Source organism: Bos indicus, chromosome 24, assembly GCF_029378745.1.
Source record: "Bos indicus isolate NIAB-ARS_2022 breed Sahiwal x Tharparkar chromosome 24, NIAB-ARS_B.indTharparkar_mat_pri_1.0, whole genome shotgun sequence".
NCBI classification, from domain to species: domain Eukaryota; kingdom Metazoa; phylum Chordata; class Mammalia; order Artiodactyla; family Bovidae; genus Bos; species Bos indicus.
The window spans coordinates 46,017,490-46,032,513 of NC_091783.1; the positions used below are offsets into that span (position 1 = coordinate 46,017,490).

The following is a 15,024-nucleotide window of genomic DNA, read 5'->3' on the forward strand; positions in this document are numbered from 1 at the left end:
ATGGAACCTAACATTCCAAACAGGTCAAGGTCAGGACTGTCCCTTATAGCTGGGGTTTTTCCACTAGAACTACCAATCTATGCACAGAATGTAATAAGGCGGGATATTCACCACTGGCTAAGATTCCTATGTTCAAATTTCTTTCAAGCAACATTAGCTCATAATTCTAAAGGAAAATGGGAGTGGGGAGGTGGAGAGGATCTCTTCCCATCCTGATATAACTTACTATGAAAGAAAAATCAAGAATGACACTTTAAATACAAAATAAAAGAAACAAAAATTCAGACCATATTTAACTATAATCACAACTCTGGACCACAACTGACAAAGTTATGAAGCCGACAAATTTGAGAAAAAGAAGTTGGTGTCACAAGTATACAATAAACTATGACATGCTACTGAAATTTTTCCTATAATCACAATCACAAGTTCAATCATTTGATATAATCATTACCTAATCTGCTCTCACCTGAGAAAAACCTGAAACTTACTGTTTACAAATCTAGGTCTTACTTTTATTTAGAACTGCAACCTGTTCTGATTGCCAGAAATAAAATAAGGTAAATGGTGAAGAGCAGGGTCTCTGAAGCCTGCTCTTCAAAGCCCCAGCTTTGTCACTTGGGCAAGTTACATAACTACTCTAACACCTCAGGCTCCTTGCCGGCTCAACGGAGATAACCCTCACAGGGTTGTTGGGAAGACTGAGTTAATGCATACAAAGACAGTGCTTAGAACAAATTAAGGGCTTGATAAATTACTAGCTTACCTTTGGAAAAACAATCAGCCTTTTAGGGCAGGGTTAAGGCAAAGTGAAAACACAACGGATGGGAGGGCATGAACAGACACATATTCAACAGCTTCCAGATCTATAAATATAACTCTTCCTCTCATTTAACAAACTTTCAGGACTAAAAATGAGAACTGATATGGCTGGGTTGAGGACAACTTTTACACTTTGCCCTATACCTTCCTAAACTGTTTAATTTTTCCCAGTGGGCTCATATAATTTTTATCATCCAAACCAAAAAAAAAGCCTCTTATTTCAGGGAAAATGGAGGGAGAAAGATGTTGGAGAGAAAAATTTTAATCTTAGGTAAGATTGCTCTGCACCTTCATTTACAGATGAGTGAACTAAAAGCCAAGAGATGTATTTTTTTCTGATCACACAGCTGGTTAGTGGCAGAGTTGGATCAAGAAGTTATTTTTACCTTTCTCTCAATCACCTCAGTGTTCTATTACACTACATATTACAATATTTTGTTCAATAATTATATATATCCTACATTTAAAAAATATATTCAGTAATTTAAATGATTAAGTGACTCCAAATATTATTTTCTCCTTTTTTTTAATAAAGTATGTCATCAACTTTGCAGGTTAAATGAGTTTTCGTGGCCTAGAATAGAAAACTAACAATTTATAAAACTGTTTCTCTAGAAAAATGCATTGTGAGAAACAGTTAATTTAGAAACTCTGGGAATATGATCCATCTGTATGGTTAAGAGTTTCAGATACACAGAAAAAGAGTTTATGAAAGAAAAAGACAGACTGCTCAATTTTAAAACTGTAAACCCCAAATAATTAAATTCTAGGTTGTACTTCAAATGTTCTAAGCTAACTGAAATGTCTTTTTAAAGCATCATGGAGAACACATATCAAAAACTACTTAATCACTTTCCTAATATCGATTTACAGGAAATACAGGAGACAAAAGAAAAAAAAAATGTTAAATTATACCACAAAGGTATAATCAGCAAAATCTAGACTCTGGGGAAACTCCATGGACGGTAGCACGCCATGTGTCTCAGTTTGGGCCAATGAGATGTAACTGGAAAGTGTATGGGGAGCTTCTTGAAAGAGTCCTTAAAAGAGGGCGACTTCCCTGCCCGCTGAATGGAACGCAAAATGACAGCCTAAGCAGCCGTCTTGAACCACATGCGATGTCTGACGTTAGAACACTGAGACAGAAAGACAGAGGGAGCAGGGGTCCCTGAAGGCTTTCAGGTCATAAAGCTACTGCTCTGAACTGCTTGCCTCCAGACTTCTTTGACATAAACAAAACAAGCCCCTATCTTATTTGTGCCCTCACTGTTTTTGGAGTTTCTCTCATTCATAGCGTAACCTAACCCTAAGTAGTAGACAAGTTAACAATGAATTCCTAAAAAATAAATAGCAGTTCTCACTGAGGGATACACTATATGAATGTTAACACTTAATGGCTCTGATTCACACTCACTCATTCATTCACCCATTGCTTCACTCATTCAAACGGTCTGCACTCACTCATACAACTCACCCAACAAAGGATCAGTGAAGTCCAGCTGAACTGATGAACTGCAGGGTGCAGAATGGGACTCAAGCTTGGCCTGTGTCCACAGACCAACGGTTTCCTGAAACTCGTAATGGACGCGCTCCATGTTCAAATACTCCATCCACAGGTCCTAAAACGGAACCATAAGACTTTAACTTTCAGGGATGAATCATATATTCACATATAAAACTATATATTTAACTCTAAAGTGAATCCATAAGTTTCAACATGAGGTGGTCCATTCCAGGTTCTCCAAGCATTAGGATGAATCACATTTAAAATGGGCATTCTGGAGAATTCCCTGGCATGGCAGTCCAGTGGTGAGGACTTATGCTTTCACTGCCAAGGGCCTGGGTTCACTCCCCGGTCGAGGAACTAAGATGCCAGAAGCCAAGTAATGCAGTCAAATAAATAAATAAAATGGACACTCTAACAGTCTAAGGAATCTCAAAACTTTTTGATTATATACCACACTTAGAAAAAGTAATTTCAACAGCCCCGCTAAACATTTACTGTTGATAGAGGCTGACAATTAGAGAAGAATACTGAGAATTAACAATGGGTTAATTCTGCACTCAAAAGATTTCAGGACACCATGATCACTTACGTATTTTTCCTATTTCTCTGGCCCTACAATCTCAGCCTTGTTTCTCCATGTCTTAAATGTTCCTTTTCAGAATTCCATGCTGAGTTCTCTTCTTAATCCAAATACTCTATTACCATTACACCCACGTCTCCTACTGCCCCACTCCTGAACTACAGACAACTTTATATCCCGTCCCCACCAATTCCTGAATATGAGTTCTCCTTGAAGCCCCTCAGGCACTTTCTCTTCCAGTTTTGTAAAGAGCATCTTTAGCTGCCCAAGCTACATATTTGGAAGTCCGTGTATACCTTATCTACCCTACAAGTATATCAATCCTAACCAGAGAATCCTATTGATTCTACTAATGAATTGTTCTATATATTTTTAATTCATCCACTTATTTAACCACTCCAGCTATTTCAACATCTCTCCAAACAAAGACTTCCTGCTGAAAACTTTCTGCCACTCCACATCACCATGCTATCCTTTCAACTTGACAAACTCCCATTTGTCCTTTAGGGCTCAGTTCAAGGTCACACTCCAGTCTCAGTCTGAATCAGGTACCATTCCTCCACCTCTGCATATGAAACAGCACCCTGCACATTTCACTCCCACAGTCTTTATCACCAGATGTAATAATTATTTAGTCCCCCATTTGACAGTAAGAATCTTGAAGGCAGAGACTGCATCACTTTTCTTTTTATATTTTTGGTATAGGTGACTGACGCCTCAAAGGTATCCAATAGATACTCATGGAAGTAAGAGAAGGAAAGAAGAAAGAAGAGAGAGGAAGGAAAGAAAGAAAACAGAAGAAAGTCAGACACCTAGTGGAGATGAAATAGTACATACAATGTGGAAACAGCTAGGTTTAAAGACACAGTCTATCAAGTCTCTCAAGTCTTAGGGGATCCTAAATCCTATCCAAGGTTGGGGATCAAGGGCCAGTAGAGTTCAGTCCCTAGAAAAAATAAACTGGAACAGGAGAGATACATCTCTACACACACACACACACAAACATATACACGTAGAGCTACAGAAGCTCAGAAAAAAATCAGAAGTTTTGACCTAGGAAAGACAACAGACCTCTTTGTTTGAGAAAAGATTAGAACATGTGAAGACGAGAATTGAGCACATCCAAAAGGGCAGCCAAAACTGACAGCTACAAGTCAGCCTCTTCAAGGGTGAGCGCCTCGCTTTCTCCATGCTATTAACTTTCTATATGCATGAGTCTTAACAAATCCTTACACTGAACTTTTTATGGGAGTAGAGATGACTGCTTAAAAGTGTTCAGATGCTGACAATTTAAAACAAGGAAGAATATAGTCAGAAAAAGGCTGTGTTTATGAGGCTGCAGACGGTCCAAGAATGAGCTTCAGTCCTTCACATGATGCCAGAGCAGGGCCGGATATTCAAAAGGGGATATCCCAGGGACTTCCCTAGTGCTGCAGTGGCTGAACTGCATTGGAAGAATCCACCTTCCAACGCAGGGGATACAGGTTCAATGCCTACGTGGGGAAGTAGGATTCCACATGCCATGGGCCAACTAAGTCTGAGCGCCACAACTACTAAGCCCACATGCTCTGGAGCACCCACGTCACAGCTAGAGAGAAGCTCATGAGCCACAAGGAAAGATCCAGCATGACGCAAGTGAGATTCTGTGTGCCGCAACTAAGACCCAACACAGCCAAAAATGAAACAAATAAAATATAAAGGAAAGAAAGATTGATGTCAAGCTTCTGACTTCTGGGCATCTCTCTGCCATCTTTTTGGGGCACCTGTGCCATTTGGTTTTTGATTTCTGGGCATCTCTTTGCAGTTTGCTCTATTTAAAATGTGACTGCCAGCTGGTGAGGTTTTGGTTTGGCTTGGTTACTTTAGTTTGAGCATGCAGACATCTGGTACTAACTGCTGGAGCTAAAATGGACAGCACTTCCTCTAAGGTTCCACCCTGGGTGGGAGCTCCTTGGGAGATTTTAAATGACTGGTCGACCTATATCTATGATCCAATGACAAAGAAATATGGCCTAAAAACAGGTCTCTCACAGTTTGATCTTCATTACCACAGGATGAGAAAATGGAGTAGGGTTCCCACATGTCCAGGACTTTCTCCTATAATCCAAAAGCCTGGACTGATCAAAATAAGACCCCATCTCCTCAGAGGGACAATCCCTGATGACACATTTTATCAGCCAACGTGTGACCCCATAGACGGCAGCCCACCAGGCTCCCCCGTCCCTGGGATTCTCCAGGCAAGAACACTGGAGTGGGTTGCCATTTCCTTCTCTAACGCATGAAAGTGAAGTCACTCAGTCGTGTCAGACACCTAGCGACCCCATGGACTGCAGCCTATCAGGGCAAATTTGACCACTACCTGGTCTAAATTTTAGGTATGACCACAGACAAAGAAAAGTGACTTTTTGACCGTGTGCCCACAATATCCTTTAGACTTTGGACACAACTGGTTAAAATTTGTTTTCCAATTGCAAAATTTGCTATTTCTGCATGTGCAATTAGAGAAAGCTAGTTTGTTAAAGTACTTTCCCCCCACCCCCAGAATTCTGACCCTGAAGGAGTAAGTCCTACTAGGAGAACATGAGTTTCTTTCTCTTCCCTGTGCCTTGAGACCATGGCTCTCAGGGACACTTACCTAGACCACCTCTAATTCCTGAAACTGAATTTAAAAAAAAAAAAAAAAAGAATCCTTTAAAATTTTTTCTTACTCCAACTGTCATTTATAAACTAGTGAGTTTTCTATTGTGATACCTGATTCATGACTAAGTTTAGAAAACAAAGCTATGAGATCTCTCATTGTGTCTGTGTGAATATATGTACGTCTCAGATGTGTTTTTGTCTTTGGATATTGTTGCTGAGGTTAATTTGTAAATTAACTGGATATTTAATTGGCTTAAAGAAAAGCAGATACTTAAAAATCAAACAATTCTAAGCACAAGAGAAATTTAAATGGATTTCAGATTCATGTAAACTGGGAAATATTAAATTAATATTAAATTAAGTTAGTATTAATTAAATCAGTATTAAATTAGTACTTGGTATTGTTTGTTGATACATATGTGTCACTATTTACAGTGACCAACTGAGACCTCCTTGGTAAATAGCAGGGCTCACATAGGATAATACCAGGAAGCCCTTCCCTATTGCCTCAGGCCCTGCCTGCAGCAGACTGTTGGTTGGGATTTTCCCTTTTGGACTAGCCTTGTTACACAGAGCTCTGCTCCATCCTGCAGCCTCCCCAACCCCAGGGTGTTTTTACAAAACTGGGAGAGCTCCAACTGTGGCCCCAGGAAAAGGAATTGGTATTTCTCTCCCCTGTGCTCTGGCCTCAGGAGAGAAAAAAAATAAGTAGGGAATGGGGGAAAAAAACCTTTTAAAATCATGCAGAAAAACTGAGATTTATGTAAAAGCTAACCTGTAAATGAACTATATTTAACTTACTTGAAAGTAAATGCTTACAAATTAAATCTAAATACACAGAAAACTGGCCAAGATAAATTTTAGAACCCATGATCCAAGAAATACTCAGTACTGAATTGAGTGAGTGAAGTTGCTCAGTCGTGTCCAACTCTGTGATCCCGTGGACTGTAGCCTACCAGGCTCCTCCATCCAAGGGACTCTCCAGGCAAGAATACTGGAGTGGGTTGCCATTTCCTTCTCCAGGGGATCTTTCCCACCCAGGGATCGAACTCCGGTCTCCCGCACTGTAGGCAGATGCTTTACCCTCTGAGCCACCATTAGTATCTGCTATTGGAGGTGGCTCAAGCTTGCTGGTTTGATTAATATGATTAATATAGACATTTAGAGCTATAGACATTAGCTTTGTTTGTAGTAATGCTTCCTAAGGCCCACTTGACTTCACACTTCAGGATGTCTGGCTCTAGGTGAGTGATCACCCCCTCATGGTTATCCGGGACATTAAGACCTTTTTTGTATAGTTCTCGTGTGTATCCTTGCCACCTCTTAATATCTTCTGCTTCTGTTAGGTCCATACCATTTCTGTCCTTTATTGTGCCCATCTTTGCAAGAAATGTTTCCTTGGTATCTCTAATTTTCTTGAAAGATCTCTATAGTCTTTCCCATTCTATTGTTTTCCTCTATTTCTTTGCATTGATCACTGAAGAAGGCTTTCTTATCGCTCCTTGCTCTTCTCTGGAACTCTGCATTCAGATGAGTATATCTTTTCTTTTCTCCTTTGCCTTTACTTTCTCTTCTTTTCTCATTTTGCCTCTTTGCATGTCTTTTTCTTGGGGATGGTCTTGATCACTGCCTCCTGAACAATGTTCCAAACCTCCATCCACAGTTCATCAGGCACTCTATCTATCAGCTCTAATCCCTAGAATCTGTTTGTCACTTCCACTGCATAATCATAAGGAATTTGATTTAGGTCATACCCAAATGGTCTAGAGGTTTTCTCTACTTTCTTCAATTTAACTCTGAATTTGGCAATAAGGTCATGATCTGAGCCACAGTCAACTCCAGGTCTTGTTTTTGCTGACTGTGTAGAGCTTCTCCATCTTTGGATGCAAAGAATGTAATCAAACAGATTTCGGTGTTGACCATCTGGTGATGTCCATGTGTAGAGTTGTCTCTTGTGGTGTTGGCAGAGGGTGTTTGCTATGACCAGTGCATTCTCTTAGCAAAACTTTGTTAGCCTTTGTTAGGTTATGTTGTAGGGAAGAGCCAATTCTGACTTCAAGATGTATCTATTTCTTTGACTTTAACCTTTGTTTTTATAACCACACACAATGACCTGCCTCAGAGAACCCTGCCCCTCTACCTGAGGAGATTAACACACACACACATATGACTGGCCATTCCAGGAGATATGTGCAAGATAATGGTCTTCACGTCCTCAACTCCTCTCCCACTCTGTCCTATAAAAGAACCAGGCACCCGGACCCTGACAAGATGGTTATTTTGAGACATTAGTCTGCTATCTTCTTCATCTGCTGGCTTTCTGAATAAAGTTGTATTTCTTGCCTCAACATCTCTCTCAGATTCACTGGCCTGTCGTGTGGCAAGCAGAATGAGCTTGGACTCAGTAACAGTTATACTTTTTATGATTTCTATCTGAAAAATTACTAATTTGAATCAGTTTTCCAGCTGTAAGGAGAAATTTCCCTTCAAACTAAATATGACTTACAGCAATTTGGTAAATTATACCTTTATAAGCAGAATTGAAACATTTATCTTTTCTCTGTATCTGCTCTCTCCAGAGACTGGAGACTCTTTGGTTCCCAGCAGCTTTATCAGATAAATTAGGAAGGCTACTGCACTAACAGGTACAGAAATTTCAAGGTATTTTGGGGATCTTGAAAAGGGAGGAATTCACCTAGATCTGGCTGGCAAAATCTGTGGTAAATCCTTGGCATGACTTTCTTAGCCCTGAGATACCTTTTAAGAGGTCAGTCTGAGACTCCTTATAAAAATTTTAACAAGACAAAATGTCTACATGATCAGTTACATAAATCACCAGATCAAGTTTTTGAGACCAGACATATTTTGCAAATTAATTAGTCTTAATTTAATTATATTTGGTAGAAATGAGGGTAATTTTGGAAAGAAAAAGATGCTTCAATGAATGGTAAATTGCAGTTTGTTAACAGAGGTATGTAAGACTCACCTCCCAGACAGTTTCTTGCTATTATGTTATATTAATGTAAAGTTTAATTGAATTATTAAAGGATACTCTAAGTTTGTATCTGAAGCTTACCTCAGTAATCTATCTCTGGATGAACATCAGATGTCCCACAACCTACAATCAGGGGATTATGCATACTGAAAAATACATAATTTAAAGGATAATTTCCAACTTGTATGGAAGGACCCTTACTAACCACTCTTAACTAGCTCATGCACAGTGAATCTGAAGGGAACTGACTCCTGGATTAATTTCCACTCACAAAAGGCCCCTGCAATGCACTGGCCTAAAGAGAGGACAGCTGACCTCAAAATCACCCTTAAAATATTGCTCAGAGGAGAAACTACACTCACACCAGGGTGAGAAGAAGACAACATCAGAAGTAGACAGCTTTCCTAAGATCTCCAATCTGACTTGTACAACCATTTGTAATGTTTTCCTGACTTCTTGGACTTTTGCATGTGAATCAAATGTTTTTCTATCATAGCCATGATAGGCATGATGCTATGCTAGTTTCTAAAATCAATTCAATTGTTGGGTTTGTGGCCAATGACCTGTGTCTAGTACTCTCAGGCTACCTAGATGGATTCTCTACTCCAAGGCTCTAACTGGTTGACTCTTGAAATTTATTAAAAAGAAAAAAAAAAAAAGATTATAGTCATGTACAGGCCACTACTGTTATTACCAGACTGGATCCTCTCACCTGGCCTATTAGTAACACCTCCTCTGACCTGGCCATAAACCCAGGGTAAGAGAATTTTCATTACTCAAGCTCAACAGAACAGGCAGAATTTCAGCCAAGGAACTAAACCTCTCACAGTTAAGGGATGGATTTAGTTAACACCAAACTATGGTGGTTTAAATTTAAAGGCTCCTCTATGTTGGAAACAATCAAGTCATGTTAAGGATAATCAGCCTAGCAACAGAGGAAACTGGGCTGGGTGTCTTACGGACAATGCCAACATAAAATTTCCCTTAAAGAAAAGGACTGGTACAGAATAGACTAAGTCAAACAACCTAGGATATATGGGGCTACATCTAATTGAAGTTCTTGACTTAAAATTCTTGCTTATGACCTTATTAATTTAGCTATATTGTTTATATATAGATGTATATAGACCGTTTTACAAAATTGTTTCTTATACTACCAAATATGACTTAGCCTCTGATAAAATGATGCATAATTCCATATGGGCTTCCCAGGTGGCTCTCATGGTAAAGAACCCATCTGCTAATTCAGGAGACATAAGAGAAACAGGTTTGATCCCTGGGTTGAGAAGATCCCCTGGAAGAGGGCATGACAACCCACTTCAATATTCTTGCCAGGAGAATCCCATGGACAGAGGAACCTGGTGGGTTACAGTCCACAGGGTTGCAAAGAATCAGATATGACTGAGGCGATATAGCACACACATATATGAGATCAATGATTGTAATAGTTGAACTCTAGATATGGGAAAAAGCAATAAAAGGGGATATTTTCCTGGATCATGGGGGTTAGTGGTCTAGAGACTTCTTGGATACTGTTTTATGGCCTAGTCCAGCACACTGAGTGGCCAAATCTCCACCAGACTTGGGAATATCATTCCCAGCACCATGGGACAAAATGGTCATGAAATGCCCTCACAACATGGTCAAATTTATGACTTGAAGGGGTTCTGCCAATTGAAAACTGCCATCTGCCTCTTCAAGGATTAAGTCAATGCCATGGCAGCCACTGACCTTTAACACCCCCTGAAAGGAATTCAGAGTGGAGATCAGAAATGAGGTACTCTGTGCTCTGAGAAGAACTGGCAGAATAGGCCTTTAGATACTTAGATGTCTTCAGAAGAGTTTATGAAACCAAATTCTTGCATTTTCCCATATCCAGAAAAGCAGTAAATTCATTAACAGTGATAGCTACTTTAACACTGAGGAGGGAAACGCATTTGAAAGTTAAAATGGAGTAAATATGGCAAAACTAGCTGACCACTGTGGATGTGATTTCAGAGGCATTTATCCCTGTATTGTTGCAAACTTGAAATTTCTGAGCTATGTCAGATTCTACCAGGATCTAATAATTCCCCCCCCACCACCCTTCCACAAGATTTTGGCTAAGATTTGAGAGGGTCACATCTGGATCAAGGTTGAATAGAGGCCTTTCCGACCACAGTGTTTGAAAAAGCAACATCAGAGATGACAAAAACCTTATGGACATTATTAAGAAATCTTTTGCCAAGCTATGCTGGAAAACTCATCTAAAATGAGACAGGATCTTGCAAATTGCTCTCTGTATACTGGTGATCCCTAGAACCAGGATAGGATGGAGCCATTATGAAATTACATACAGGAGACCACTCTTAGCTCCTAAGAATAAAAAGAGAAATGTTTCTAACACAGCAGGTAAAATTAAACAGTATGTTCAACAGACTGGACAACTGTTAACAACTATGCATACATTTGTGTTCCACAGGTCTCCCCTTGCCTGGAAACTCCCTTACATCCCTTCAAAGCAGGAGACCTGGTACTGCTGAAAGTGTGAAAAAGAGCAATGCCATGGTAGGGATTCTATGCTCCTCTGGATCAAGGAGTATCAGAGAAAATGGAGAATTGATGCCAAGCAGAGCCCTGTGGGTCTCCCGGGCATGGACGCCTTTTTGTCCCCCATTTCTTAAAAGAATCCAGTCACCATGACCTTCTTGAGTTCCAAAGGACAGAAGAGTTATTAATCAGAGGAGGAGCAGCCAGAAAGCCACCTGGAATAAGATTAAAGGGACCAGCGAAGCTGATCAAGATTAGGAAACTGGACTACCTAAGACCTTTGTTGTTCAGTCACTAAGTCATGTCTCACTTTTTGCAATCCCATGGACTGCAGGACTCCAGGCTTCCTTGTCCTTCATTATCTTCCAAAGTTTGCTCAAATTCATGTTTATTGGGTTGGTGATGCTATCCAACCATCTCATTCTCTGTCTCTCCCTTCTCCTCCTGCCCTCAATCTTTCCCAATGAGCCGGCTCTTCACATCAGGTGGCCACAGTATTGGAGCTTCAGCTTCAGCATCAGTCCTTCCAATAAATATTCAGGGTTGATTTCCTTTAGGATTGACTGATTTCATATCCTTGCTGTCCAAGGGACTCTCAAGTCTTGTCTAGCACCACAATTCAAAAACATCACTTCTTTGGCATACATGACTACTGGAAAAACCAGAGCTCTGTCTATACGGACTTCTGTCAGCAAAGTGGCATCTCTGCTTTTTAATACGCTGTCTAGGTTTAATACGCTGTCTAGGTTTGTCCAGCATTCTTGCCTGGAGAATCCCAGGGACAGGGGAGCCCGGTGGGCTGCCGTCTCCGGGGTCACACAGTGTCGGACATGACTGAAGTGACTTAGCAGCAGCAGCAGCAGGTTTGTTACAGCTTTTCTTCGAAGGAGCAAGCATCTTTTAATTTCATGGCTGCAGTCACCGTCCACAGTGATTTTGGAGTCCAGGAAAATAAAATCTGTCACTGTTTCTACTTTTTCCCCACCTATTTGCCATGAAGCGATGGGACTGGATGCCATGATCTTAGTTTTTTGAATCTTGAGTTTTAAGACAGCTTTTTTACTCTCCTCTTTCACCCTTATCAGGGGACTCTTTAGTATCTAAGGTTTAATATCTGAAGTTGTTGATATTTCTCCCAGGAATCTTGACTCCAGCTTGTGATTCACCCAGCCCAGCATTTCACATGATGTACTCTGTATATAAGTTAAATTAGCAGGGTGACAATATACAGCCTTGATGCACTCCTTTCCCAATTTTGAACCAGTCCATTGTTCCATGTCTGCTTCTAACTGTTGCTTCTTGACCTGCATACAAGTTTCTCTTTCCATCTCTTTAAGAATTTTCCACAGTTTGCTGTAATCCACACAAAGGCTTTAGCATAGTCAATGAAGAAATAGATGTTTTTCTGGACTCCTTTGCTTTCTCCATGATCCAATGAATGTCAGCAATCTGATCTCTGCCTTTTCTGAATCCAGCTTGTACATCTGGAATTTCTGAGTTCACGTACTGTTTAAGTCTAGCTTGAAGGATTTTGAACATCACTTTGCTAGCATGTGAAATGAGTGCAACTGTATGGTAGTTTGAACATTCTTTGGCATTTCCCTTCTTTGGGATTGGAATGAAAACTAATCTTTTCCATCCCTGTGACATTGCTGGGTTTTCCAAGTTTGCTGACGCATTGAGTGCAGCACATTAACAGCATCATCTAAGACCTTGCATACACTCTATCTTGTCAGCAATCCTGCCCTTTTGAAACTGCGGAAGAGAAATCCAAGACTGTTACTGCCTTCATCCTTATCATATACCCCTGCCTGACTATAGAACCTCTCCTTACTCACCAGACAGGAGGGCATAGTTCTTGAGGCAATAACCTACTGTGTTCCCCCTTTGCCTGGCAAAGTAATAAAGCCACTCTTTCTTTCTCCTCCATAACTCTGTCTCTGTATTTCTGTTTGGCATTGGTGCACAGAGAGCCGAGATTCTGGCAACAAATTGCCTTCAAAAAAATCATTTACAGACTTTCACTTAGGTACAGCGGATAGGAGCCTGCCTGCCAATGCAGGAGACATGGGTTAGATCCCGAGTCCAAGAAGATTCCACATACTGTGGAGCAACTAAGCTCAAGAGCTGCAGAGACGCAACCACTGCAGCCCATGAACCTAGATCCCATGCTCCACAAGAGTAGCCACTGCAATGAGAAGCCTGTACGCCACAGCTAGAGAGTAGCCCCTGCTCACCACAACTGGAAAAAGACTGCAAGGAGAAACAGAGACCCAGCGCAACCAAAAATTAACAAATAAGTGAATAAATTTTTTAAAAGACTCATTTACATACTGAGAAAACCACCAAAAAAAATGACCATCCCAATGAGCCCATTTCCATATCAATAAGTGGTTTTACCATTAAGTTATAAAAGTGACCAATTCAAATTACAATTAGATATGCTAAAAAAGACACTGCTATAGTGTCACCTGCTGATTCTGCATCACTTTTGCTAGCCGGTGAATGTCATAGTGCTTTGGCAGAGAAGGGATATAGGTATCTCCTTTCTGAAAATTTTCATCTTCTAGCCATAATATATACACATTGAAGAGCCTAAAAGAAAAAAAATAATAATCATCATATAAAATACAAAAAGATGTGAAAGCAAATTAAGTCTCTTACATCTCTAGGAACACCAGCACTAAAAGATAAAAGTTTAGAAGCACATAACACAGAAAATGTTTCCATTCCCAAGAAGGCCAGCAAGGGAGAAAGACAGGTCACAAATCATTTAAATATGATGCAATAATAATTGCTAATACAAAAAGTATGAAGAAAGGGCTCTGTGAACTCTATTACAAAAGAGGGTTAAATATAGTACACAGAAAAAATAACCGGAGAAGGTGACTTTAACACAGATCAAGGATCTGAATTTGGAGTTTTTCTCTCCTAGGCAATCCAGTCACAGTGAGTGTTGGTGCTTGGAAAAGTGTAAATCACATTCAAATAAACACATTTGCCATCTTTCAGAGAAAACATTAAAAGCCATTTTAAAACATATGCTTCGGAAGACTCTGCCAGCTTTAGGCTAAATGACAATTTCCTGCCTCAAGGAATCACAAATAGAGCCCACAGCATGTTTGCATCCTGTTCCCATGAAGAAAGAAGAAAAGAGCTAAAAACAGGAAAAAGAAAAAAAAATTCTCAATTTTCCAGTAAATTTTTTTTTTAATGATGCTTCCTTTGTTTTTATTTTTTGGTTTTATAAGGAACACAGTCCATTTAGCTCAGACCACTGGTATTTTAAGCAGCTGTTTGCAGCAACAGATACCAGAGTTGTCTACAGCACACATATTACACACCAAGTACCAGGTGGAGACCAGAAGGTAGTGCAGCTGCGCTTTACGCAACAAAGTGGAAAAATACCACCTTCACCCCGACAGCAGCCTCTAGGAAGAGACGCAGGGACACAGCTTTGAGGTTCTTAAAGGGGAAAGGCTGGGACAGAGCTCTCATTCAGCTTCTGCCTGGGCTATATACCTACTTCACAACATGCCAGCAGGCAAAAGGGGACATTAAAGACTTTCTTAGCTGATCTAAATGTTCAAAGATAAAGCCTTCCCACTGGTTAAACCCAGCAAAAAGAAATTTTCTTTCAAGCGCGAAAGAGACAGGGAGAAGTTATTCTAGAGGCAGAGAGAAGCCCTAAGGCTTTGAGGTCAATCAAGCCTAAAATCTGAAAACTGGGCTGAAACTCTGAGTTTCCTCACTGAGACTTTTGTATTCATTTTGCATTGAGGTCATTATTAAGAGTTATTTTTATTAAGTCATATTTATAAGATTAATATCTGGTTTGCATCAAGCTTACAAATGAAAGGTAGAAGAACAGTGTGAAGGGGACAGACTCACCTCTGAGTTCTTAACCCTTTACAGTGTGTGCAAACACTGAGTCTATTTTTCAGAAGCAGT

At 40.1% G+C, this 15,024-nt stretch overlaps 1 protein-coding gene across 2 annotated transcripts in view; it reads right to left on the reverse strand.

Moving 5' to 3' along the window:
- Positions 1–15,024, reverse strand: part of EPG5 (ectopic P-granules 5 autophagy tethering factor) — a 129,614-nt gene that overhangs the window by 58,335 nt on the left and 56,255 nt on the right. For both annotated transcript variants that reach the window (XM_070778986.1, XM_019986709.2), the window contains exons 24-25: positions 13,545–13,668; positions 2,297–2,441 (exon numbers count right to left, since the gene is read on the reverse strand). In XM_070778986.1, the coding sequence (XP_070635087.1) occupies positions 2,297–2,441; positions 13,545–13,668 (269 nt within the window). The remainder of the gene's footprint in view (positions 1–2,296; positions 2,442–13,544; positions 13,669–15,024) is intronic.